The 26,945-nt window shown below is 37.2% G+C and overlaps 3 protein-coding genes and 1 long non-coding RNA gene across 4 annotated transcripts; all 4 read left to right on the plus strand.

Annotated features, from left to right (window-relative positions):
- Positions 1-2,716: 2,716 nt before the first annotated feature.
- On the plus strand, positions 2,717-7,009 carry LOC113173076. Its single transcript, XR_003299811.1, has 3 exons — positions 2,717-2,849; positions 2,935-3,024; positions 6,986-7,009. It is a non-coding gene; the product is annotated as an uncharacterized LOC113173076 (long non-coding RNA).
- Positions 7,010-7,068: 59 nt separating this feature from the next.
- LOC113173469 lies at positions 7,069-15,027 on the plus strand (the record flags this gene model as incomplete). Its single annotated transcript, XM_026376880.1, has 14 exons — positions 7,069-7,246; positions 7,403-7,545; positions 7,840-7,949; positions 8,128-8,283; positions 8,624-8,679; positions 9,021-9,146; positions 9,451-9,593; positions 9,709-9,812; positions 10,112-10,194; positions 12,743-12,844; positions 13,285-13,473; positions 13,784-13,926; positions 14,218-14,321; positions 14,749-15,027. Coding segments are annotated over 14 exons (1,794 nt in total), but the record flags the coding sequence as incomplete, so codon positions are not given.
- Positions 15,028-19,240: 4,213 nt separating this feature from the next.
- LOC113173785 (CD209 antigen-like protein E) lies at positions 19,241-24,957 on the plus strand. Its single transcript, XM_026377342.1, has 9 exons — positions 19,241-19,383; positions 19,473-19,574; positions 20,014-20,139; positions 20,429-20,571; positions 20,687-20,790; positions 21,087-23,008; positions 23,107-23,194; positions 24,423-24,569; positions 24,870-24,957. Exons 1-6 carry the CDS (start codon positions 19,305-19,307, stop codon positions 21,247-21,249), a joined length of 717 nt encoding a protein of 238 aa, XP_026233127.1. The 5' UTR covers positions 19,241-19,304; the 3' UTR covers positions 21,250-23,008; positions 23,107-23,194; positions 24,423-24,569; positions 24,870-24,957.
- On the plus strand, positions 22,939-25,558 carry LOC113173470 (asialoglycoprotein receptor 2-like). Its single transcript, XM_026376881.1, has 5 exons — positions 22,939-23,008; positions 24,423-24,569; positions 24,852-24,994; positions 25,182-25,285; positions 25,402-25,558. Exons 1-5 carry the CDS (start codon positions 22,939-22,941, stop codon positions 25,556-25,558), a joined length of 621 nt encoding a protein of 206 aa, XP_026232666.1.
- Positions 25,559-26,945: the final 1,387 nt, after the last annotated feature.

Here is a 26,945-nt window from a genome sequence, read left to right on the forward strand (position 1 = left end):
TTTAGTTTGCACTTCTGTACTATCAGTACAGACAGTAGTGGTAAGTGAGGTGGCAGATGTAGACGGATACATTTCCTCTGAAGTTATAGTTCAGACACTGATAAGAGTTTTATCTCCGGTGTGTGTTGTAGCTTGTGCGCAGAAGCTAACCTTCAAAAAGCACTAGACAAAAATTTATGCCAATGTTGAGCATGACAAGTTTTGTTCCAATAGTTTTAACAAATCAAAGTGTTTATTCATACACTGCTCAAAAAAATAAAGGGAACACCTAAACAACACAATGTAACTCCAAGTCAATCACACTTCTGAGTAATCAAACTGCCCACTTAGGAACTCACACTGATTGACAATCAATTTAACATGCTGTTGTGCAAATGGAATAGACAACAGGTGGAAATTATAGGCAATTAGCAAGACACCCCCAATAAAGGAGTGGTTCTGCAGGTAGTGACCACAGACCACGTCTCACTTCCTTTGCTTTCTGGCTGATGTTTTGGTCACTTCTGAATGCTAGCGGGGCTTTCACTCTAGTGGTAGCATGAGATGGAGTCTACAACCCACACAAGTGGCTCAGGTAGTGCATCTTTTCGAGGATGGAGGAGGAGCACTGCCAGAGCCCTGCAAAATGACTTCCATAAGGCCACAAATGTGCATGTGTCTGCTCAAATGATCAGAAACAGACTCCATGAGGGTGGTATGAGCGCCTGACGTCCACAGATGGGGGTTATGCTTACAGCCCAACACTGTACAGGACGTTTGGCATTTGCCAGAGAACACCAAGATTGGCAAATTCACCACTGGCGCAGATGAAAGCAGTTTCACACTGAGCACATGTGACAGACGTGACAGAGTCTGGAGACGCTTTAGAGAACGTTCTGCTGCCTGCAACATCCTCCAGCATGACCGGTTTGGCAGTGGATCAGTAATGATGTGGGGTGGCATTTCTTTGGAGGGCCGCACATCCCTCCATGGGCTCACCACAGGTAGCCGAGAATAATGTAATGCATATCATTGCATGGGTTCAGAAATACTAAACTGTGAATACAGTTCACTGTGCCATCCAATTGGCACCACTGTCTTTTCTGGCTCAGGGTACTCTGGAATAAAGAGGTGAGGGGCCCTCCAGCTTGTTAGAGTGCTCCAGGTTTTAGAGCAGCTCCCATCCAGATGATGACTTGACAGCAGGACAATGCTAAACTGCTTTTTATAATCTATAATCCCAATTCCAAAAGGGTTGAGACACTGTCTGAATCTGTATAAATTATTATTAAATATTGTGTGTGTATAAAAATGGTAAATCCCTGAATGGTTGATGCCACAGTTTTGTTAAACCCTTCAAATTAAAGCTAAGTCTTGACATCGCTCACATCTTGAGTGTTTCATTTCACTGTGTTGGTGTACAGATGTCAAAGTCTAAAAAATGTATCTTTGATCCATTTTTGAAATAACTGTAGTAGGCCTACATATTTATTTTCAATAATTCATATCATAGCTCAGTGATTCAGCTACAGAACTGTCCAGCATCAGAGAAATTTTTATTTAAATGTTACTTTAATGCAATGTAATCTAAAGCCATGCAGACACAAAATGAATTGATTAGATTTCATTATCTGGCCTAAACAGCCACTTAGACACATGCATAAACGTATTGGACTATGAGTCTGGACAGACATGCATGCAAACCACAACTGTACTCACTGGCAAAGGCAACAGCTGCAGTGTTAAGCCCAGTTTCAACATTACAACTGCCAAGTGGTAATGTTATTGTCGATGATTGACATCTCATGAATACTGTACTTCATAAGAGACAGAACTAGATGCCTCATTCCTCCACTACTGCATGTAGGGTTTCTTCTATTAAAAGAGCCTGAAACTGAGTTTCTTGTTACTTCCTCAGAAGCTCAGCTTCCTGAAATCAACAACTATTTTTTACATGCACTACAGTCTGTGCAGCAGAGCTGTTCATTCAGGAAATCAGTGGCAATCTTATGAGCAATGGAAGAAATATATATAAGAATGTTATATGTAATATAAATATATCTATATGAATACTGAGGCCAGCCAGCAGGAAAACACTCAGCAGTCCCAGACTGAGGATAATGGCTCGAAAAAGGGAGCTAAACAGAGAATGTGTTTTTTTAGTGCATGACTTGACTGTTGGAATTATGTAACTAGTATCTTAATATGTTAATAAGCACATAGACCAGTAATAATAGATACTCAATACTTCAGTGTCTCTTTCTGGCCAAACATGAGAGTGAACAGACTTGTCATGGTCAACATTCATATATATTTCCTCCATTGCTTATAAGATGGCTAACAATTTCCTGAATGGACAGCACTGCTGCACAAACTGCATTGCATGTAACAAAGGGTTGTTGATTTCAGGAAGCTGAGCTTCTGAGGAAGTAAGGAGAATGATTTTTGTCATTTTAATGTAAGGATCCTTTTATATAAGAAACCCTACATGCAGTAGTGGAGGAATGAAGCATCTAGTTCTGTCTCTTGCGAGGTACAATTTAAGACAGTATTCATGTCAGTAATCATCCTCAGGAAGGTTTGTGGCATCACTGTATGTCGATCAAATTCTCTGTGTGTGTGAGAGTTCCTCTTTTAAGTGAGATGATTGGTGACTAAGATAACAATACCCACTATTTATACACATGACTTCCTGGTAACGTTGAAAAGAACAGAAATCAACATACAGTAGCTTTCATCATTTATATGTAGGACAGCTTTCTCTGCTTTATCTTCCATTAATACATTTTTATAAAACATGGAGGAAATCTATGCAAATGTTGACTCTGACAAACCGATTCAACATTCAAAACCTTCACAGAATCAGTCAGGTAATTTTATTAGACTGAACTGTCACTAAATGTCATTATTACTGTTGTATCTTTAGTTATATTCTCTGCTCTTTTCTCTGTTCAGGTTCCAGGAGATTTCATGGAGCTGTTGTTCTCTGTCTGGTGCTGCTGAGTGTTTTCCTGCTGATTGGACTCATCAGCCTCGGTGTCCACTGTGAGTCTGGTTCATGTTTAGATCACTTTGTAAAGAAGGATGTTCAATATGATATATACATATCACATATCAAAGTGTTGTTTGAAGTCGTGAATTTAAAACCTTTGGGCTCTGAGTTACTAAAGGTTTACTCAATCACTAATGTTGAGACAACTAAAATGAGAAATGAGCAAAATGCTGCACGCTGTGGCACTTTTGTCTGAATGTGAAAAATACAGAGAGAAGAAAATGCGAATAGACACACAGCGTGATTTATGAAGCCTGGAAGCTATTTATCTGTGGGTGAATATTTAAAGGCAGCTTTAATCTGCATGTGTTCGGAAAACATGCAAATATAAATTAACTCTGGTGTGAGCTGAATCAGAAACCCAACAACAGATCTGTCTTATTCCAAAGAAAGACCAGTAGTCATTTCGAGTGTCGGAGCAGTCTGCAGAGTGAAGCGCAAGACATGGACATTGATGGATAAAAAAATTATTACAGTAGTGACTACAGTATATTGAACTGGGTTTGTGAGGTAGTCAAGGATCCACTTCACCAGGACCGAGTCCACAGCAGCCTTCTCCAGTTTGTCCCTCAGAAACACCAGCTGTGTGGAGAAGTCAAAAAACAGAATTGTCGCAGCTCTGCCGGGTTTCTCCAGGTGATCCAGAGCACAGTGACGCAGTCCTCCACTTCAATACCAGGCCGGGAGGTAAACTAGCTAAATAGTGAGGATGTAACAAACATATATATCCCGCCATCAGCAACTGCCTATGTAGTGTGTGACGTCTTTCACTACGTCACCACTTTTCACCAGTGTTTCAACTGCCTCGCCAGAAAGAATATAACTTTCAATTATCTGTATGCAAACGTGAAGAATGCATAGACCTCCGTTCTCACCCAATGTGCGCAGGCGCGAGCCCTGCAGGGGCCTTTTCTTCATTGTGACGTCTTTTCTGTATTTTATTTTCCTTATTTTTATTATTTTTGTATAAGTAACTAGTTTTGGAAATTAAGTTATACCTTCGTAGATCATATTGTATTGCTGTTTTCACCTTCTTACTTTTACACCGACCGAAGTGCAGCATCATCGCCATGGAACCAGCTCCTTTGTTTACACCCGGGATTAGCTGATCGTACTGAGGATGGCCGTAGAAACGTTGTCCGGGACCTTAAACATCTCAGAAGAGATGAGAAAGAGGACAACGAAGGGATGCAGGGGAGGCAGAGACTCCAAGAAGGAAATAAAGGACAGAGAAGAGCGATGCGCACGGAGAAGGTGAAAAGGTTTAAGCTGCACCTCCCCTCTCTGATTATGGACAATGTGAGATCACTGGACAATAAGATGGACGAACTGACAACTCTGGTGAGGGTGGGGAAAATCTTTGCAGAGTGTAGTTTGATGTGTTTCACAGAGACATGGCTGCATGATGGTATTCCAGACTCCAGTGTTAATATAGACAGTTTCAGCTTTAATCATGCCACCCTTACCAAGACACTTCCCACCCTCTGGGAAACTCAGATCACAACCTGGTACAGCTCCTCCCACAGTACTCAACTTTGGTTCAGAGGCAGCCTGCCACCATTAAAACTATAAAGAGGTGGACAGAGTAGGCACACTTTTTCCTGTAGGGACGCTTTGAAGAGACTCGCTGTGAGCCTCACAGTGAGGACATTATTGGACTGGAGGCGCATGAGGAGTTCAGCAGCCAGGCGACTGTGGGGACTGTGTAAGTAATAATTTTTTCAATAGATTCCAGGCTGACCCTCAGAGCCCCCTGCAGATCACTAACCAGTGTTCTCCAGCACATTTTCAACCTCAGCCTGCATCTGGAGAGAGTTCCTCTTGGGTGGAAAAAGTCGTGCCTGGTTCCCCGGAATAAGATGCTACATCCTAGAGTCCTCAATGACTACAGACCAGTGGCTCTGACCTCAGATATTACGAAGGTTTTTGAGAGATTGCCTCTGGTCAAACCCTCACTTGACCCCCTCCAGTTTGCCTTTCAACCCCAAGTTGTGGAGGTGCTCCACAGGGGACATTTCTGTCTCCCTTGTACTTCACCCTGTACACCTCAGACTTCAGGTACAAGTCATAGTCCTGCCATTTTCAGAAGTTCTCTGATGATTCTGCAGTTTTAGTTTGGACTAAACCATCTTCAAGTCAATATCAGTAAAACTGTTGTAAGACTTTAGTAAATCTAGGAGTCCTGTCATCCCTTTCTTTATATATGGTGAGGAAGTCGTATCTGAGAACAAATACCTGTTGTCCTTCTTGGACAACAAACTGGACTGGACTAAGAACAAGGATGTGAGGATGCTACAAGAGGAAGCTGGAGAACCAACTCCAGCATAACAACATGAAGCATGTGTGGTCTAGAATGAAAAAGATCACATGCTTCAAAGAAAAGGGGATCCAGGTTGATGGGAATCTTACAACGACTTAAACAACTTCTTTAGATTCAGATTTACAGTAGGACTCCCAAACACCCCTTCCTCCTCCTTCTCCCCTTTCCACTCCTTAATTCATCTGGCAGGCACGTAGCCTCCCCCTTCTCCTCATTCAGATGTACTCAGAATACACCTATCACCCCCGTACGTTCAGTAACTGAGTCATGTCATCTGCAGTAGTTCTCAGACAACTGCAGTCATGGGGTGCATCAGTGGTGGCGAGGAGAAGGAGTACAGAGGCCTGGTGGACTGTTTTGTGAAGTTGTGTGGAAACAATCATTGGCCTTGAATGTGACAAAAACCAAGGAAATGGTTGTGGAGTTTAGGAGGAACAGAGACAGTTTGAACACTGTCTCCATTTTGGGAGAGAAAATAGAGGTCGTGGAGGGGTACACAAACCTGGGAGTTCACCTGGACACATACTGGACTGGAAATGCAACACAGAGTCTGTTTACAGGAAGGAACAGACCAGACCAGAGTTGGAAGTTTAAGTATCTAAAAGTATCTATTTACCGCTTCATACAAGTGCGAGGTTGTGTCCCTGAAAGAGAGCAGAAACAAAAAGTACTGTGTGGACTCCACTGACATGCCTATGAGAAGATGATCTAAGTACATGGGTCACACTGAACATAGGTTATAAAGCAAAAAATATAGACTGAAGAAACATTCTTCACAGAACATCAAGAATTCAACCACAATGTTATCACTATATTATTGTGAGCATAAATGATTCAATCGTCCATCGTTCGAGTGACATTTATGGAGAACAAAAGTTACAAAACACACAAAGATTCTTAATCCCTTGTGCACAGCTGGCTACTGTTAAGATGCAAATGAGACATTAAGGAATGGGTCCTTAACTCGTGTTAGTCACTTGTTATATTTGTAATGATTAAGAAAAATACAAACACATTGTTTGGCAAGTGATCCAATTCTGTAGCTGTCAGGTGAGCTACAGTCTAAGTTATGATAGGCATACAACCACCTCCACCTTGTTTGCTGCTCTTGTCTGTCACATAATTTTTCTCACATGTGCTCACAAATGAAACACTGGATTATTTAGGTTGCAGTTCAGTCCTCGCTATTTGGGATCTTTTCCCTTTTTTGTTGTTTTTGTTTTTTGTTGCCTGTTGTACTTTTCTCGCTCCTCTTTCCACTCCCCCGAACCGATCAAGGCAGATGGCCACCCACCCTGAGCTTGGTTCTGCTGGAGCTTTCTTCCGTAAAAGGCAGTTTTTCCTCTCCACTATCGCCCAGATCTGCTCTAGTGTGATCATTGGATTTTCTAAAAATAAATTTGTTGACAGTAATATTTTGTTAAGTCTTAAAGTTTAAACATTTTAAAGTGCCTTAAGATGATTTTTTTGTGATTTGGAGCTAAATAAATAAACTGAATTACATTTTTACATTAGGGAATATTTAATTTGTCTAAATATTTCCTTATATTGTAATATTATACAATAATAATTCTTTTTTTTCTTTGTTTGTTTTTTTTGTTTTGTTTCGCCAACATGTGTCTTCATTCTTTCAGATCATAACTCAGTACGTGGCGTAGGTGATAAACTCTCTATCAGAACCAACCTGACTGAGCTTCTTCGGGGCAGTCAGACAAAATTGTCCTCCCTGACTGAAGAGAGAGACCAGCTAAAGACCAACCTCAATGAAATGACTGAAGAGAAAAACCAGTTAAAGACCAACCTCAATGAAATGACTGAAGAGAGAAACCAGTTGAAGACCAACCTCAATGAAATGACTGAAGAGAACAATAGACTCCAATGTTTGTTCAGACTCAGTGAGTAGAAGTAAACAAAATTATCAAGGGACATAGGCATGTGTACACAGTGAAAAAAGTTTTCAAAGGTTTCATTTCAAACTGGAATAGTGCTCACACTGTCTCTCTTTAGCAGTAGTTGGAGTTGTGTCTTGACTCATATTTGTTTTGTTTCAGATAAAACTTGTCCTGCAGGATGGACAAAGTTCAGCTGTTCCTGTTATTTCCTCTCCACTGAGTCTGGTTCTTGGACAGAAGGCAGGCAGGACTGTAGAACCAGAGGAGCAGATCTGGTTGTTATAGACAGTGATGAAGAACAGGTGCAGTGTGTGTCCATGTTTGTGAGTGAGTTAATTGCATCCAACTGCTCAGTGTTTTTAACTATACGAGAAATTCTTGTTGTCAATTTTTTTTATTAGTTACTATAACCATTTGCCATGAATGTCACCAAAGTTTATGCAGTTTAACCAGTTTAACCAGTTTTTACTTTTACAGCGCTCTAATGAATAAGCATTTGCCAGTTAAATAAATGGAAATGTTCTAATGTAATGGAAATCATCATGTAATAGTTATAATAAAATATTTATATTTTATATTTCTTTGCATTGAAACAGACATTCCTCTCTAACTTCACCAAAGAAGACATGTGGAGTTGGATTGGTTTGACTGATGGAGAACAAGAGAACTCCTGGAAATGGATTGATGGGACTCCACTGACTCTAAGGTCGAACTTAAATTTGTTTCTATTGCATTATAAACTATAGATAAGAAATCAGACTACAGATAAAAAAAATATTTTTAAAGAACCTTTTTCTAGATAGAAGTGTACCAAGGGAAGTGAAACAAATTAGTTAGTGTTTCATCATAGGACTCTTGTTGACTCTTGTTGTTTTACCTTTTAGTTACTGGGAGGAAGATCAACCTGACAATGGTGGTGGAGATGTGCAGTGGGGTGAAGAAGACTGTGCACACATCAGAACTGGCAAGAAAACTAAAGACAACTGGAACGATCGGTCCTGTAAAGCATCTCTGCACTGGATCTGTGAGAAAAAAGCTTAGTGCTGGTGTTCAATATGTCTCCAAGCTTGTACAAATTTCACCTTTGGTATTGTTCATGTTTGTTTCATGTGGGAGAGTGAGTGTAGTGTATGATTACAGTTCCTACTGACCACAGCTTGTTGATAACTGTAATGATGACTCAACAATAAACATCAATGGAAGATTCTGATCAGTATATTAAATATGAGTTCAAGATCTAAATTATTTGTCTTGTGTTATGATTTTACAGTAGCTCCTGCCTTTCTTAGCCTGTGCTTATCTTTTCTTCTTGTTGCTGAGTGGTTGTTGTTCAGGTCCGAGGAACTCAGAAAAGAGATTTTATGGAGTCGTTATTTTCAGTCTGGGGCTGCTCAGTACTTCCCTGCTGGCTGGACTCATCGGCTTTGGCGTCTACTGTGTGTCTGGTTCATGTTCAGATCCATATTTTATGAATGCGCTTTTATTTTATTTTATTTATACATGTCCTATATTTATAATAACAGCAGGGTATTGTCAGGGTAGAGTCAACTCTAAAAAGTCTGATGGTTCAACAGACGTGCGGAAGATAAGTTAATCCATAAACTATATATAACTTCACGTTAGGATAAGTTTTTTAAAATATTTACAACTGTATCTTTAAATAATGTGAATAACTTTAGACGTGTCTACTTAGTTTCTTATGTTGTAAAATTACATTATACTGTATGAATTCATTTAGGATTTTGTGTTTCTCAGACATGTCTCTTACTTTTTTCAGACCATACCTCTGCAGCTGCAGAACTCTCCATCAAAACCAACCTGGCTGAAGAGAGAGACGTGCTGAAGTCTTGTCTCTTTGAAATGACTGAAAAGAGAGATTTGCTCGAATGTTTGTGTAGAAAGAGTGAGTCAGTAAGAAACAAGGAACATGGTGTCTCAACGATGACAGTAAAAAAGAACTGCAATAATCTACTGTAGTTAATATCTGAGGACTTAGGCATGGTGGTGTTTGCACAGTTAACTAAAGGTCTGAAACCACTGGTCACAATCTTATTGCATCTGAATATACTAATATAAACATGTTAAGATCCTTATTGATAATCATTTTAAACTGGAATCGTGCAGTATGAAGCCACCTCTGTACCAGATCTGTGTTTCCCCTCATGATGTCCTTCTCTAGCAATAGATTAGGTTGTTTTGTGTTACAGAGAAAACGTGTCCTCCAGGATGGACAAAGTCCTGGTGTTCCTGTTATTTCCTCTCCACTGACTCTGGTTCCTGGAAAGCAGGCAGAGAGGACTGCAGAAGCAGAGGAGCAGATCTGGTGGTTATAGACAGTATTGAAGAACAGGTACAGTGTGTGTGTCCATGTTAGTGTGATTCATTTTGTCTCTCTGTGGATTTAATGTTGTTTAAAGTTATATATAAATACAGTGACTTTGTTTTATAAACTATGTATTGAGCAGACCTTCCTCTCTACATTCACCAACATGAGCACTTGGATCGGTTTGAGTGACAAAGACAAAGAGGGAACCTGGAAATGGGTCGATGGAACTCTACTGACCGTGATGTAAGACAGAAATGTGTTTAAATCTGAATATTTCTTTACACAGTGTCACCTCTAGTTTTATGGGTAGGTAGTTAAGTTAGTTAATTCTTGTCAAATGTAAAATATGTTATCAGACTGGATCGTGATACTGGATACAAATTTGTTGAGAGGGGTAAATTGTAAAGACCATCTTATTCAGTGCAGCTCTTTGTTTTTAACGAGCCAGATACAAAGAGCAGCACAGTTGACAACATTTACTGCTGCTAAGTAACTGAAAATTAACATTACCAGTAACATGGTTATGTTTGTTGGGCCTCCAGGTTCTGGTTCTGGGCATCAAATCAGCCTGATAATGGAAATGGAGTCACAGAATGGGGAGAAGAGCACTGTGTCCATATCTTGGGTTGGGGGTCATCTGATTGGAACGATTACTCATGTGAAGCTTATCTACTGTGGATCTGTGAAAAACCAGCTCAGTTTTGAAAAATATATTTTTACAGCTGTATATAATATTATATCCAAATATTAAAACACTGTGACAAAAAAGCAGCGGTCAAATAAACATGTTATAATATAATATAATGTTCCCATTTCCCCCTCCCTGAACTGCCACCTTACTGTGGTGGAGGGGTTTAGTAACAAATGATTTTGTAAATTTAGTGAATAAAAACTAATTTACAAGGACAATAGGATTCACCAACATAAAAACTAAAGTATGAGCAAATCTTTGGTTTAAGAACACGACATGACTCCAACATAAACCTTTCTTAAGAATAAATAATTTATTTTTTATCTATTATCTTAAATTGTGCTTTTCATAATATCAATAAACTTTGAATGTTTGTTGAACAAAATTGCACATTCATTTTATCAGCATAAATATCAACATTAGATTTAGATGGTTTAAACCACATTGTTTCGCTTCTTATTTTCTTTTTCTACAAAACTTCTGTTACGTTAAGTTAAATCCGACCCTGACATTCAGTTTAATTGCATGTAAATGCATTGCTTAATAGTATAAGAAATACAAATCATATATCACATTATTATTAATATTATTATTATTGTTGTTGTTATTGCAGTAAAGCTCAGTAAGTCTGAACCATGAGAGACTTCCACAGCACCTCTTTAAATTAGGATACGTTTTGTAATTATATATATATACACATATACACTTATGCTTCTCAGAAATGCTTAATGCCTCTGAATTAAAAAATAATAAGATGAGTTGGTTTTATTGTATTTACTGTATGTTTCCTGTGTTAAAATAAGACGGTTGAGTTAAGACAGATGTAATATTTGCTAACTACATCATAGATAGTTCGCTTTTGGCAACATATACGTTTATTTTTCTGGATATTTTCAAAAAGCCTGTGCTTAAAGCAAAGAGCAGTATTTCAAACTGTGTCAACATTTATTTCAGTAAAATGTTAGTTGAAGATTGTGTCCTGATCACCGTGCTAATTTGATCACGTATAAATCTAAGACCACACCACGTTAAGTTATGAGCTCTTTGTTTTAAAGAGATTCAACATGAAATAATAAAAATCTATAAGAGTTTCAGTGTTTGTGTGAAGTGTTATGGACATAACCTGAATATTCTTGGTTGAATATATGTGTAGTATAAACATTACCATGAACAACAATTTGCTAATTTTCTCCATCAGCAAAAGAAAAGTTCACAGATGGAGCTGACACAGTTTAATAATACTAAATATTTTTGTTAATACCAGGACCTGATTTCCTGCTGAGGAGAACTGAAACCAACAGAAGAGTCATTATTTACATTTAAGATTTAAAAGATGCCAAGAATTTTCAGATTTTTCAAATTTGTATTATATTATTTTAACAATTTAAACTTAAAAACACCTAGAAAAACAGTAATGTAGCAACAAAAGGTGAAAATATCAAACATGAATTCAGGAGGAATGACCTTTACAACTAAACACTGATGTTCACACTGGTGATGGTGGTGGTATACATCATTCTCTTTATACTATAGGACCCCAAACAAACAATTCTACCTTTTTTTTTTTATCTGTCTGCAGGACATTTTTCAGTGTTGTCCAGGGTCAAGTTGGTCTTTTGCAAATTTGTATTTCAATTTTAATTTCATAATTGAATCAGAAGAGATGGCAAAAAGAGTTTTGTCTGAGAGAGTGAGAGTAGTGAATTATTACAGTTCTTTCTCATCCGTCTGTGTCGATGTTATTTTTCAGTGAAGATTCTGATTATTTTTCTCCACGTGTGATTTTAAAAACTAAAATTATCTGTCAGGTGACCAATACTTTGTTATAATATTACAGTAGCTCCTGCTCTACTTAGTTTGTTCTCATCAGTTTCTCTTGTTGTTGCTGAGTGATCTTTGTCGCCACCTTCTGTTGTAGCCTAGAGATGGAACAGTGCAGCAGCTTGTACCCAGAAAAGGATGTTAGTGAAGTTCAGCTCTTCACTGATTATTAAATCTTCAGTATATTAGAATAAAGTTTTTACTGTGACTCTATTTAGCTTGATGGCACTCTGTGTGTTGATCTGTGTTCACTGCACTAATCTATATCTTCATGTTGTCAACAAGCATAAGATGCTTAATTTACACAACACAACATCCTACAGATACCAACAGAAGAGGGCGCTTTAGTCCTTCTGTCATATTTCAAACTTGTCACTTCCTCAGAAGATAAAACATCAAGAGACTGAAATAAACACAACTTCTGCTTCACTCATTCTTCAGTCTGTGCTGCAGAGCTGATCTTCCGGGAGATATTTGATCATCTAATGAGCGATGGAAGGAATTTATATGACTGCTGAATATAATAAATCTCATCATTTAAGACCATTGACAAATCAGACAGGTACAAATGTTTTATCACACTGAGCTGTTAATAAATCTGTTCTCATCTATTATTACTTCTGTATCATTGATTATATTAACTGTTCTGGTCTCTGTTCAGGTTCCAGGAGCTCAGAGAGGAGACTTCCTGTTGCTGCTTTTCTGTGTCTGGGGCTGCTGAGTGTTTTCCTACTGATCGGACTCATCGGCCTCCGTGTCCACTGTGAGTGTTCATGTCATAAGTTAAACATAAAGTCAACCAATGATTTTCAGGAACAGATATTTACTGGAACTACAAGATACAACATTAGACTTCAAATAAACTCACTGTGCTCCACGTAGCCATCCCTCTCCATGTTCTGGACTCTGTACGGAACTTAACCTATGTTGTACAATTTCAATAATAAAAAAGTTCTAAATCTTAATCATCAAGCAGAAACTCAGATACTTGTAAAACTAAATATTTCTGCACTGCTGGCAGTACAGTTCAGTTAGTCTGGAAGACAAGAGGCCTTAACAACAACTGTTCACATTAAGATAAGTTGCAAATAGCATTTCTGTTAAAATTATTTGTTGATGTTCATTCTATATTTTTAAATTATGACCATCAGTCAATGAAATTAGTTTTTGGTGTTTCACAGACATGTCTCTTTATTCTTTCAGATCATACCTCAGTGGGCTCCCTGACTGAAGAGAGAGACCAGCTGAAGACCAACCTCAGTGAAATGACTGAAGAGAGAGACCAGCTGAAGACCAACCTCACTGAAATGACTGAAGAGAGAGACCAGCTGAAGACCAACCTCACTAAAATGACTCAAGAGGACAATTATTTTCAGAGTTTGTGCAGACAGAGTGAGTCAGTGAGAGACAAAGCACATAGTGTTTCAATAATGACAGCAACAAATAACTTCAAACACAATGATCCAGTTAAGATGATCAAAGATTTATTCATGCTTGGATTTCTACAGTGAACTGGTTTCCAAACTCACTATAGTTGCATTATTCATGTTTTGTCATGTTCATTTACTAATGTTAAGATACTTGTTATGTAATTTCAAACTGGAATCATGTACTGTAAATCCAACTTTGTGTTTTACCTCACACTTTCTTCCTTTAGCAGTAGACGTAGCTGCATCTTCACTCATTTCGTTTTGTGTTACAGAGACAACTTGTCCTGATGGATGGACAAAGTTCTGCTGTTCCTGTTATTTCCTCTCCACTGAGTCTGGTTCCTGGACAGAAGGCAGAGAGGACTGTAGAACCAGAGGAGCAGATCTGGTGGTTATAGACAGCGCTGAAGAACAGGTGAAGTGTGTGTTCATGTTTGTCTGACAAGGAGTGAATGATAATGTTTAATTTGCACGTACAAATTCAGACGAGGATTTAGTCTGAGTTTAAGTTCATTTTTACATGTTCTCATTAAGGTTTACTGGTAATATCTGTGTTTTTGTTCTATTTGTGAGCTGATAATGTGACTGAACATTTTATTGATTATTATTTGATTTGTTTCTTCTGTCTGTGTAAACACATACATGTTCATGTAATGTGGTTTGAACTTGAATATTAAATTTTTAAATTTTTCTTCCTGTTAACCAGGCCTTCCTCTCTGAATTAATCCACAAGTACACTTGGATTGGTTTGAATGACAGAGACGAAGAGGGAACCTGGAAATGGGTCGATGGAACTCCACTGACTGTGACGTAAGACAGAAATGTGCTTCACCTTCTTTAAATCCAAATATCCCTGAAAATAATGTGACTCCTAGTAATTGTGGATTTATAGTTAAGTTAGTTAATACAAGACAAATTCAGGTTGTGCTGTCAAATTGACAAATTTAGAGAGATTAAAATCTATTAGTTGTAAATATCAGCTTGTGTCTTTTCCTCTTGTTGTGAATCTTGACTTGTGTAGAAATATTGAGATTTTGTTCAGTGTTATGAAAGAACTGAAAGTATAAAGATCAAATATTATACTGTGTTAAAAGACTCATGACATCTTATAACAACTTATTCAGAGCAGCTTTTAGTTTTTACTGAGAGCAGCACAGTTAAAAACATTAAAGTAGCTGAAAAGACCAATTTAAGTCTGACATCAACAGTATCATGATTCTGTTTGTTCGGTCACCAGGTATTGGGCATCAAATAACCCCAATAATGGAGAAGGACATGCAGAATGGGGAGAAGAGGACTGTGTTGAGATCTTTGGTGGTCAGTCATCTGAATGGAATGATATCTCATGTGAAGCTTCTCGACAGTGGATCTGTGAAAAACCAGCTCAGCCTTGAGATTCAAAAGATTTATTCTATTTACAGCTGTTTATAATATTATATCCAAATAATCAGATAAAACACTGTAACAATGTAAAGAAAGCAGTAATGTTACAGTAATGTTTCAGTAATGTTACAGTAATGTTACAGTAATATCACAGTAATGTTACAGTAATGTTACAGTAATGTTACAGTAATGTTACAGTAATGTTACAGTAATGTTACAGTAATGTTCCTGTTTCTCCAAACTCTCCAGAAACTGGACAAATGCTTCTCAGAAATGCTTCATGCCTCTGAATATAAAAAAACATGAGCTGCTTTTATTGTTTTTATGTTTTTCTATGTTAACACATAGACAGCTCTGATATTTTCTGGCTACATCACAGATCGTTTGCTCATCTCAACACTTGGTGCAACATGTACATTTATTTTCAGGATTTTGTCAAAAGATTTTGAAAAATCTGAAGCTGAAACAATAAACAGAAAACAGAAGTATTTGAAACTGTGCAGTTATTTTATTTAATGTTATTTAAACATTTAAAAATGCTAGTTGATGATTGTTTCTTGATTATAACAAGTTATGATTCCTACAACAGTCTATAAATTTCCATTTCCATTTAGTCATTTAGCAGACGCTTTACCCAAAGCAACTTACAAGTGAGGAACAAGGCAAGCAAAGAAAATCCAAGTCAAGGAGAAAAAACATCAAAGCAGCAAAGCTTCTGTTTCAAGAGATGTGACTAGAAAAGAGCAGAAAGGTGTTTTTTAATTATTGCAAGTGAGGTGGCTGAGCGTGCAGAGTTTGGCAGCTCATTCCACCATCGTGGGATCACTGAACTGAACAGTTTTCCTTGGTGTCGACTGTGTGGTGCTGGTACCACCAGACGTCGTTCACTGGTCAAGCGCGGGAGGTAGACCTGAATGTTTGAACTGAGATAAGATGGAGCTGTAGAGTTGACCACTCTATGTGGTCTAATATGTTTATTAAATGAAGATAATAAACATACAAGTATACGTCTGTATAAAATATACATCTCTGAATGGATGATACCTTCACACATTTGCAAGTCACTCATGCTGTGGGCACTGATGCACCCCCATATCATCATAGACAGTCAGTGCTTAAGAAATAAAATTGAATGATTGAAATCAAATTTAAAATTTCTTATATTTACAAAATACAGTGCACTTAGTGAAAACACAAAGAATCTTTTTTTAATCTTTTCTGTCAGATAAATAAAGGTCCAAGCTAATCACAGATGTTAGTTTTTTGTAAATATATACATTTTTCAGTCACAAGACTTTTTATGTAAGTTAAGAAATTGGTGAAGTACAACTCAGACCAGGCAGGGTTGACACAGGATTTCCTCTTCATGGTTTATTTTAGTGCATTTACAGCATCACTGTGGTTGATAACCTTCAGTATCTCAGTTAGATGCTATGATAACATGTCATGTGTGATGCACATTAAGTTAGAGTCCTAGCTAATGTCTGAAAGACTGTGTAGTTTATCGAGTTTCTCTAATTAACAGTCAGGGTTAACAAGCAGTGTTTCTCTGCCTCATAGATCTTTATTCACAAAGTAAAATTAAAAAAAAAAAATTTATATTGTTTAAAATGACACCACAAGATCAACTCCACATAAAATGTATTTTAAGCATCCTGCATAAAGCTGCAGTACTAAATTCTACTAAATGAAACACCACTGCTCTACAGGAAGTTCCTGACCACTCAGTTCACTCTGATGATTTTTATTTGTATTTTCTCACATTTGTCAAAACTGTGTCTCACTCATAGACAGATGAACATGAAGAAAACCGCTTTTTGTTATGTAAGAAATCTGCTTCTCCCACAAAAACTGTACTGTGAGCATCATTAGAACATCATAGTCTGGCATCATGAAGTGAATTAAACATGTGTCTTACTTTTATAAGAGCTGCAGCTGGAACCTCTGAAGAGCGCTGAGCGGTGCTCACTGCATTCAGTTTATCTAGCAGAACCAAAGGGATCATTGCATGTCTGTGGTCCTAAAGTGTGTTTGTCAGAATGGAGAATGAATTCTCACAGTTTACTGTGGATGAACTAAATGTTAAGGTCTGATTAAGAGCAGCCAGAAGTGTAGGGGAGGATGTGCTGTACACTACAAAATAATTCATATAATGTAAGGTTCTTTGCCAAGTGCTTGGTCTGTGGTATGTTTATGTTTTTTTTTTGTTTTTAAGTGAGGATTCTGATCATTTTCATTCAAGTATTAACTCAAGATTAAATTTATCTTTCAAGCATCTAAAACTGTGCCATAAAGTTACAGTATGATTAATATTTCATGATCTTTCTTCTTGTTGCTGAGTGATCTTTGTCGCCACCTGCTGACTTGTAAACTGTAAGTGCAGGGATGAGGTTACTTTATGTTCCACACTAAAGATGTGAACAGTTTGTGAAGTTCAAAGTTATAAACTTTTTGTCTTTAAGCCTCTTCTTTCACCATTAATCCTTCAGGAAGAGTCGGGCTCAGAGGTGATCCACAGAGCAGCACCTGGTTTGGATTTTAGAGTTTCAGGGTTGAAGCTCGATGATGATCATGTTCACTGTGATAGACCCGTGAGTAAGCAGTCATCAAGTGCTTAATTCACAACACAACTTCACGTTCATCATTTACTATGCACTACCTGTCAAACCTGCAGTCTGAGCTGCAGATCTAATCCTGTAGGAGAATCCTGTAGGTCACCTTGTGAGTGATGGAGGAAATCCATACCAATGTTGAACATGACAAGTCTGTTCGCTCCAGATCTTCAACATGTCAGACAGGTAAGAACGTCAGACTGAGCCAATCCAAGCTGTCAATAAATCCCTGTTCTCACCTGTTACTGTTGAATCATTGAGTGTTTTCACTGGTTGTTGTTCTGTGTCTGGTGAAGCTGAATGTTTTCCTGCTGGCTGCAGTCACAACTGGCAGCTAAAAAGCAGTTCTTCCTTGACAGTAGATGGAGTTGTGGCTTGACTGAGTGAGTTTATGGTTTTGATTTTATTCTAGATAAAACCTGTCCTGCAGGATGGAAAATGTTCAGCTGTTCCTGTTATTTCTTCTTCAGTCAGTTTACATCCTGGACAGAAAGCCGCGAATTCTGCAGAAGTAGAGCAGACCTGGTGGTCAGACAGAACCAGAGAACAGGTTCAGTGTTTGTGTTCAGCAAAGAGTTAGAAATGATGGAATAAAGGAATTTTCACATTTCTTTTAATAAGTTGGGCATAAAATCCAGTTTCCACAAATGCATTCTTGTCACGATCCGGTCTTGTTATCTCCCTCTATAGGCACCATCCTGTTCATCTACACTTTTCCACGTTGTCAGTTTCCACTCTCCACCCACCCTGCTTTGTGACCCAGCCTTGGCCCTTGCTTTGTGACCATGTCCTGACCTAAACCTGAACCTGGACCTGGACCTTTTCCTTGTTTCATCCCTCATTTCTGTGTGAATCTTTATGTCGTGTCCTGTTTCTGACCAGACCTGTTACCTGAACCTGTCGACCTGCCTACTTCCTGCTATTTGTGAGTCTCCTCTCTGATTCTGACCTGTTTCTGATTCTCTACTCTGACTGTTGGATTCTGAATTTACCGTAGTTTGCCTTCCCTGGCTGCCTTCCTGGATCTTGACCCTGTGTCACTGGAAATCTCTCAGTCCCCCTGTCCACAGACTGGCCTTCACCACATGGACACCGCGTCATTCACCAGCCTGTACCTGGACTCCTGGTCTCCGCCTTGCGTTCTTCACCTGCTCAACACAGAAGGAGCTTTACTCACTTTGACAAACGGACCATAAACGTTAAAGCAGTGTCTCATGTAAAAGTAAACTAACATTTAAAAATGTAATAATACACCACACCACTACATATCATATGTTTTGTCATATGAATACATCACTATAATAAGGCAGTTTGTTAAATAGGGATATTGAAGAAAGGGTAGAACAAAATAAAAGGACTCAGGTGTCAGGTCAACTTTATATTATTTTATTTATCTTTTATTTTTATTATTATTGACAACTGGAATCAGGTTTTTGCACTAAGTTGAGTCATTCACATTTATATTTCACATTATTTTATTTTATGCACATTTGAGGGTTTTAGAGCATTAATGTAATTAGTTTTTCACATAGAGCGAGGCAGGTTTTGCTTTAGGTACTTTTTAACAGCACTGTATTTATATACATTGATACACAAAGACACAGATGTATGTGTGTGAGACTTCCTGTTTGAGGTGAGATAAGGTTACTAACAAACTATTTTTATACATGACTTACTGGTAAAGTTTAAAACAAGAGAAACCAACATACAGTAAGTTTCATCATTTACATGTAGCACAGCTCATGCTGCAGGTGATCTTCCACTGACAGGTTATTACATATAATTTAAGGGTAAAGACATGGAGGATATGTATGTAAATGTTAAGTACATGAATGAAATGCAGGTTCCAGCTTTAACAGCGACACAGAATGAATCAGGTGGTTATGTTATACAGATTGAACGCTCATTAAATGTCATTATTAGTGTTTCATCGTTGACCATAATCACAATTATTTTCTCTCTTCAGGTCCAAGGAACTCAGAAAAGAGATTTTATGGAGTCATTATTTTCAGTCTGGGGCTGCTCAGTACTTCCCTGCTGGCTGGACTCATCGGCTTTGGCGTCTACTGTGAGTCTGCTTCATGTTCAGATCCATATTTTATGAATGCTCTTATATATTTTATTTTATTTCTACATTTCCTATATTTGTTGTACATTAAACTCAACAAGATCAACAACATTTTGTGTTGATTTATTCAACAGTGTTGAAATACGGATAGTAACTGCAGGGTATTGTCAGGGTAGAGTCAACTCTAAAAAGTCTGATGGTTCAACAGACGTGCTGAAGACAAGTTAACCCATAAACTATATATAACTTCACGTTAGGATAAGTTTTGTAACATATTTACAACTGTATCTTTAAATAATATGAATAACTTTAGATGTGTCTACTTAGTTTCTTATGTTGGAATATTACATTATACTGTATGTATGTACAGTAATATGGATATGTACTGTAATTCATTTAGGATTTTGTGTTTCTCAGACATGTCTCTTACTTTTTTCAGACCATACCTCTGCAGCTGCAGAACTCTCCATCAAAACCAACCTGGCTGAAGAGAGAGACGTGCTGAAGTCTTGTCTCTTTGAAATGACTGAAAAGAGAGATTTGCTCGAATGTTTGTGTAGAAAGAGTGAGTCAGTAGGAAACAAGGAACATGGTGTCTCAACGATGACAGTAAAAAAGAACTGCAATAATCTACTGTGGTTAATATCTGAGGACTTAGGCATGGTTGTGTTTGCACAGTTAACTAAATGTCTGAAAGCATTGGTCACAATCTTATTTCATCTTAATAAACTAATATAAACATGTTAAGATCCTTATTGATACATCATTTTAAACTGGAATCGTGCAGTATGAAGCCACCTCTGTGCCAGATCTGTATTCCCCTCACTAGCAATACAGGTTGTTTTGCGTTACAGAGAAAACGTGTCCTCCAGGATGGACAAAGTTCTGGTGTTCCTGTTATCTCCTGTCCACTAAAACTGGTTCCTGGACAACAGGCAGAGAGGACTGCAGAACCAGAGGAGCAGATCTGGTGGTTATAGACAGTATTGAAGAACAGGTACAGTGTGTGTGTCCATGTTAGTGTGATTCATTTTGTCTCTCTGTGGATTTAATGTTGTTTAAAGTTATATATTAATACAGTGACTTTGTTTTATAAACTATGTATTGAGCAGACCTTCCTCTCTACATTCACCAACATGAGCACTTGGATCGGTTTGAGTGACAGAGACAAAGAGGGAACCTGGAAATGGGTCGATGGAACTCTACTGACCGTGAAGTAAGAGAGAAATGTGTTTAAATCTGAATATTTCTTTACACAGTGTCACCACTAGTTTTATGGGTAGGTAGTTAAGTTAGTTATTCTTGTCAAATGTAAAATATGTCAGACTGGATCGTGATACTGGATACAAATTTGTTGAGAGGGGTAAATTGTAAAGACCATCTTATTCAGTGCAGCTCTTTGTTTTTTAACGAGCCAGATAGAACAAGCAGCACAGTTAACAACATTTACTGCTGCTAAGTAACTGAAAATTAACATTAACAGTAACATGGTTCTGTTTGTTGGGCCTCCAGGTTCTGGTTCTGGGCATCAAATCAGCCTGATAATGGAAACGGAGTCACAGAATGGGGAGAAGAGCACTGTGTCCATATCTTGGGTTGGGGGTCATCTAATTGGAACGATTACTCATGTGAAGCTTATCTACTGTGGATCTGTGAAAAACCAGCTCAGTTTTGATATAAAAAAATATTTTTACGGCTGTATACAATATTATATCCAAATAATAAAACACTGTGACAAAAAAGCAGCGGTCAAATTAAACAGGTCATAATATAATATAATGTTCCCATTTCTCCAAACTCTCCATTAACTGGATAAATGCTTCTCAAAAATTTATTTTAATTTTTAAAAATCCTTTGTTGATAGAAAAGAGCAGTATTCCAAACTGTCCAGTTTTTTAATTAAGGGAACGTGTTTTAGCAAAATGCCAACGTCCTGATCATGGTGCTCAGTTGATAAAATATAAACCGTGCTGTGAGTTGTCAGTTTTAATTTCTGTCTCTGATGCTTTTTGCAAAAACTTGTTGACTGTGTCAAAAATAGTTTCATACAAATGAAAACATTTGAATGAGAATTCTGACTTTTACTATTTAGAACTTAAGGGAAGTTTGTGACCTCACAGTTCACTCTGATGCTTCCTTCCTGTTTGTCCCCCCCAAACTGTGTTCAGCTCATAGATTGATGGACGTTAAGATAAGAAAACTGCTTCACCATTTGTCTTTTTGTTATATAAAATCTTGTATTTTGTCACCACTGCTGACAATAAACATGTACGCGCAACAAATTATTTATATCAGGAGCCAGAAGAATCATTTGTGGACATGAGGTTGATATTTTTGGTCAAATATAAACATTAGCATGAACAAATCAGTTCATTTTCTCTATCATCAAATGAGAAGTTGACTAATTAAAATGGACTCAGGTGGTTAGGTTTAGGATTTGCATAAGTAGTTTTTTAAACACATGCCGAGGAATTGTGTGTGTGTGTGTCAAATTAAATTTATATTAAACTATTTAAACAGAAAAACATGTAGAGAAACAAAAATAGAGCAGCAACAGGATGAGAGGTGAAAATAAACCACATAGTCCCTTCTTTAAAAGCAGTCAGGACTGGTGTGAATCTCGAAGTCTGATGGTCCAGCAGGTCTGCAGGGGTGCTACTGTACCTGATTTCCATATGATATCATTAGCTTCCACCAGACAGACACAGAGGCTCAGTCTTACTTTGCTTAACTCATGAGTTCATCTTATTGATTTGAAGCATTTTCAAATGTAAATGTGAAACATATCTATTGTCTGGATAAAGCTGCAGCCTCAAACTAAACCACCAAGTGAATAATAAGAAAGTTCTCACCAACACCACCTCTCTACAGGAAGGTCTACACCACACAGTCTGTAAACACAGCTCACTGAAAGACTTCTGTATAAACTAGATCTTCAACAGGAAAGTTCACTGGTTACAGCAACACAATGAGTGAAGAACAGTCAAACAGTAAAGAACAATGGGATTGATGAAGTAACCAAGGTTAATCAGGGATTTTAAAAAAAGAGTAGGATCAAATTAAGTAAAATAAAAGTATCAACACTAAAAATACAGATGGGTGTTGGGGTGCATGAAAATGAAGCTGTGTTAATGTGTGTATTATAGATAGAGTATATAGAGTGTATAGATAGAGACACAGAGACGCAACATTGTGTGTGTCAGACTTCCTGTTTGAAATGAGATCACATTTTCATTTGTGACTCGCTGGTTAAGTTTAAAATAACTAAAACCAACACACACTGAGTTTCATCATTTACATTTAGCACAGCTCATGCTGCAGATGATCATTCATTCACAGGTTGTTAAACACGTTTGAAGAAGACATGGGGGACGTTTATACAAATTTTAAATGTGGCAAACAGGTTCAAAACTTCAAAGGGTCACAAAACTCAGGTAATTTACAGACTGAGTCGTCATTAAATGTCATTATTAGTGTTGTATCATTGATAATATTCACTGATCTTTTCTCTGTTCACGTCTGAGAAACTCAGAGAGGAGATGTTGTGGAGTCGTTATTCTCTGTCTGGGGCTGCTCAGTGCTTCTCTGCTGGCCTGAACTCATCGGCTTTGGCTTCTACTGTGAGTCTGGTTCATTTTAACGATTTTTTAATTACTGCTGTTACATATTTTCAAGCTGTAGTTTCTCCTCTGTTGCTGCTTTTTTGAATTACACAGTATTTGTTTCATGTTGGGCTCAACAAACTCAACAATATTTTGTAATGTGTCACATCTTTTCTATTTTATCAATTGAATTGTGTCAATGATGTCACCATAAAATTACAGTAATAATATGAAATAGTTGATATAATGGGTGTTTTTCATTTTCATGTAAATTTCAAACTATTGTCCAGCTGCTCAGTGTCAAACAGTTTGAAGGCAGAGATTAATACATTTAGGTCACATGAATTTTTTTAAAGAGCTGAACAAAGTTTATCCAAACAGAGTAAAGTATTACTTTTACTTTTACATTTACTCTCATCAATTCAAGAGAGAAATTTATTTGACAGCTTAGTTACTAGTTAGTTATTAATAACAAATGTTAAATTAATAAAAAGAATAAATAAATTATAATTTATTATTAAGCATTAACAATCATCTGCATACACACACACACATATATATATATATACTTCTATGTATATATGTATGTAATCTTTCTTAAGAACAAATTAAAAAATAAATGTGTTGAATAAGTTTTATGATAACTTTCTAACTAAACTAGCATTTCATAATATCAATTAACTTTGAATGTTTGTTGAATAAAACTGGACAAAACTTTCACACTCATGTTATCAGCATAAATATCAGCATTAGATTTAACACAACTAAAAAAATATTGTTTCTCTCTAAATCTGACCCTGACATTCAGTTTAATTACATGTAAGTACATTCATTATGAGTATAACATATACAAAACATAAATAACGTTGTTTTTGTTGTTGTAAATATTTCTGAATTGCTGAACCATGAGAGGCTTCCACAGCACCTTTTCAAATTAGGATACCTTTTGTAACATATTGTTTTATAACATGTAAAAGTGAAACATATCTGTTGTCTGCATAAAGCTGCAGCCTCAAACTAAACCACCAAGTGAATAATAAGCTCTCACCAACACCACCTCTCTACAGGGAGGTCTACACCACACAGTCTGTAAACACAGCTCACTGACAGACTTTTATATAAACTAGATCGAAAGAAGGAAAGTTCACTGGTTGCAGCAACATACTTTTATATTAAGACTTGCCTAAAAAGTACTTATGATACTTTATGAATTAAGAGTATTTTACATGTGTCTACATTATATCAGATCATAACTCACTCCATCGTGAGGCTGCCATCAAAACCAACCTGACTGAGCTTCTCCAGGCCCTGACTCAAGAGAGAAACCACCTGAAGACCAGCCTCACTGAAATGTCAGCAGAGCGCAAAAGACTGCAGTGTTTGTGCAAACAGAGTGAGTCAATAAGAGACAAAGCACATGGTGTCTCCATGATACCATTAAAAATACACGAAGACAATTGTCCAGTTAACATTTGAGGCATGTTTGTGTTTACACAGTGAACTAAATATCTGGAACCATTGCTCACATTCTGTTTACGTGCTAATATGCTAATGTGAACATGTTAAAATACTGTTTCCAAACTGGAGTCATGCGATATAAAGACACCTCATAATGAATATCTCTGGCAGCACATGAATCTGTGTCTCGACTCATTTCTGTTGTTTTATGTTACAGAGAAAACGTGTCCACCAGGATGGACAAAGTTCTGGTGTTCCTGTTATCTCCTGTCCACTAAGACTGGTTCCTGGGCCACAGGCCGAGAGGACTGCAGAACCAGAGGAGGAGATCTGGTGGTTATAGACAGTATCGAAGAACAGGTGATTCATTTTTACATATCCTCTAAGGAAAAAAACTATCTCACATTCAGAAAACAAGATTTGATTGTTGTTGTTTTATAGACTGTAAGTGTATATTCCTCTGTCTTTGTCTCTCTGTCCTAGTATTGTAGTTTCAACTCAAATGTAAATACAGTGACTTGTTTTTTGTAAAATATGTGTTGAGCAGACCTACGTCTCTAAATTCACCAACACAAACACTTGGATTGGTTTGAGTGACAGTGACGAAGAGGGGACCTGGGAATGGGTCGATGAAACTCCACTGACCGTGAAGTAAGACACAAACATATCGTGGATTTATTTACTGCTGCTGCCATTAAGTAGCTGAAAAGATAAGTTTAAGTCTGACAGTCTGAGCAGTAACAGGATTCTCTTTATTGGGCCACCAGGTACTGGTCATTAAATCAGCCTGATAATGGAAATGGACTCACAGAACAGAGTGAAGAGGACTGTGTCTACATCATAGGAGGGGGGGCATCTAAATGGAGAGATTACTCATGTGAAGCTTTTCTTCTGTGGATGTGTGAAAAACCAATTCAGCCTTGAGATTCAAAAATCATTGAGCTCAAATGTACTTTTCTTATAACTGTATAACTCACTGACTGACATGAAATCAGACTAAACCTTTCCTGTTCTAGGTCAGTTAGGATTACTGTTTTTCTTTAAACAGTAAACAGTTTGGGTAAGTCCAGATGATGATGTCATGCCTTCAGAAGCTTCTGATAGGTTAATTGAGAACATGTGAGTTAATTAAAGTCATCACATTGTTCAGGAAGGAGACAGGTTGTGAGTCCCAGAGAAGAACGTGCTGTAAAACCTGAAGTAACATCTCAACTGTGAAGTAAAGGGGTGGTAGCATCATGTTGTGGGGGTGTTTTAATAAATAACATGGCATCACAAGGAAAGAACATTATTTAGAAAAACTGAACCAACCTCTCAAGATATTAGCCAAGATCTCTCCTATTATTCTGGCATTTAGTAAACAGAGATAATTTTTGTAATACTAACTGATCCAAAACAGAAAAGGTTTAGTCTGATTTAATGACAGACAGTGAGAGAAAAAAAGGTTGTGTGTATTTTTATACAGTATATGTTGAAATCTGGTTTCAGCTGCAATATAACATCTAAATAATCAAATAAAAGATTTAGTTCATGTAAAACAGTCATATTAAGCATGTAACTGCAATATTCTCATACCTTTCTCAGAAATGCTTAATACCTCTGAATTTAAAAATAATAAGATGAGTTGCTTTTATTGTATTTACTGTAAGTTTTGCTGTGTTAAAATAAGATGGTCGAGTTAAAACAGATATGATATTTGCTGACTACATCATAGATAGTTTGCTTATGTCAACATATACGTTTATTTTTCAGGATATTTTCAAAAAGCCTGTACTTACAGCAAAGAGCAATATTTCAAACTGTGTCAACATTAAATTCAGTAAAATGTTAGTTGAAGATTGTGTCCTGATCACCGTGCTAATTTGATCAAGTATAAATCTAAGACCACGCCATGCTAAGTTAGGAGCTCTTTGTTTTAAAGAGATTCAACATGAAATAATAAAAATCTATAAGAGTTTCAGTGTTTGTGAGAAGTGTTATGGACATAACCTGAATATTTATATTACAGTAGCATACAGTCATATTAATATTACAGTAGCTCCTGCTCTACTTAGTTTGTTCTTATCAGTTTCTCTTGTTGTTGCTGAGTGATCTTTGTCGCCACCTTCTGTTGTAGCCTAGAGATGGAACAGTGCAGCAGCTTGTACCCAGAAAAGGATGTTAGTGAAGTTCAGCTCTTCACTGATTATTAAATCTTCAGTATATTAAAATAAAGTTATGACTGTTAGTCCATTTAATTTTGTTTTATATTAAATATTGAAGTTGTTGTTACTTTTCATATAAACATGAGTAAAATTTAAAACTTTTAAAG

Source organism: Anabas testudineus, chromosome 21, assembly GCF_900324465.2.
Source record: "Anabas testudineus chromosome 21, fAnaTes1.2, whole genome shotgun sequence".
NCBI classification, from domain to species: domain Eukaryota; kingdom Metazoa; phylum Chordata; class Actinopteri; order Anabantiformes; family Anabantidae; genus Anabas; species Anabas testudineus.

Excerpts from the sequence above, each read along its gene's own strand:
- LOC113173785 (XM_026377342.1), top strand. The coding sequence starts at position 19,305 with ATGGAGGATATGTATGTAAATGTTAAGTACATGAATGAAATGCAGGTT. Across the intron at positions 19,384-19,472 it reads AGCGACACAGAATGAATCAG|GTCCAAGGAACTCAGAAAAG; the intron begins GTGGTTATGTTA and ends TTCTCTCTTCAG. Across the intron at positions 20,140-20,428 it reads CGAATGTTTGTGTAGAAAGA|AGAAAACGTGTCCTCCAGGA; the intron begins GTGAGTCAGTAG and ends TTTGCGTTACAG.
- LOC113173470 (XM_026376881.1), top strand. The coding sequence starts at position 22,939 with ATGGGGGACGTTTATACAAATTTTAAATGTGGCAAACAGGTTCAAAAC. Across the intron at positions 24,995-25,181 it reads TAGACAGTATCGAAGAACAG|ACCTACGTCTCTAAATTCAC; the intron begins GTGATTCATTTT and ends TGTGTTGAGCAG. Across the intron at positions 25,286-25,401 it reads GAAACTCCACTGACCGTGAA|GTACTGGTCATTAAATCAGC; the intron begins GTAAGACACAAA and ends TTGGGCCACCAG.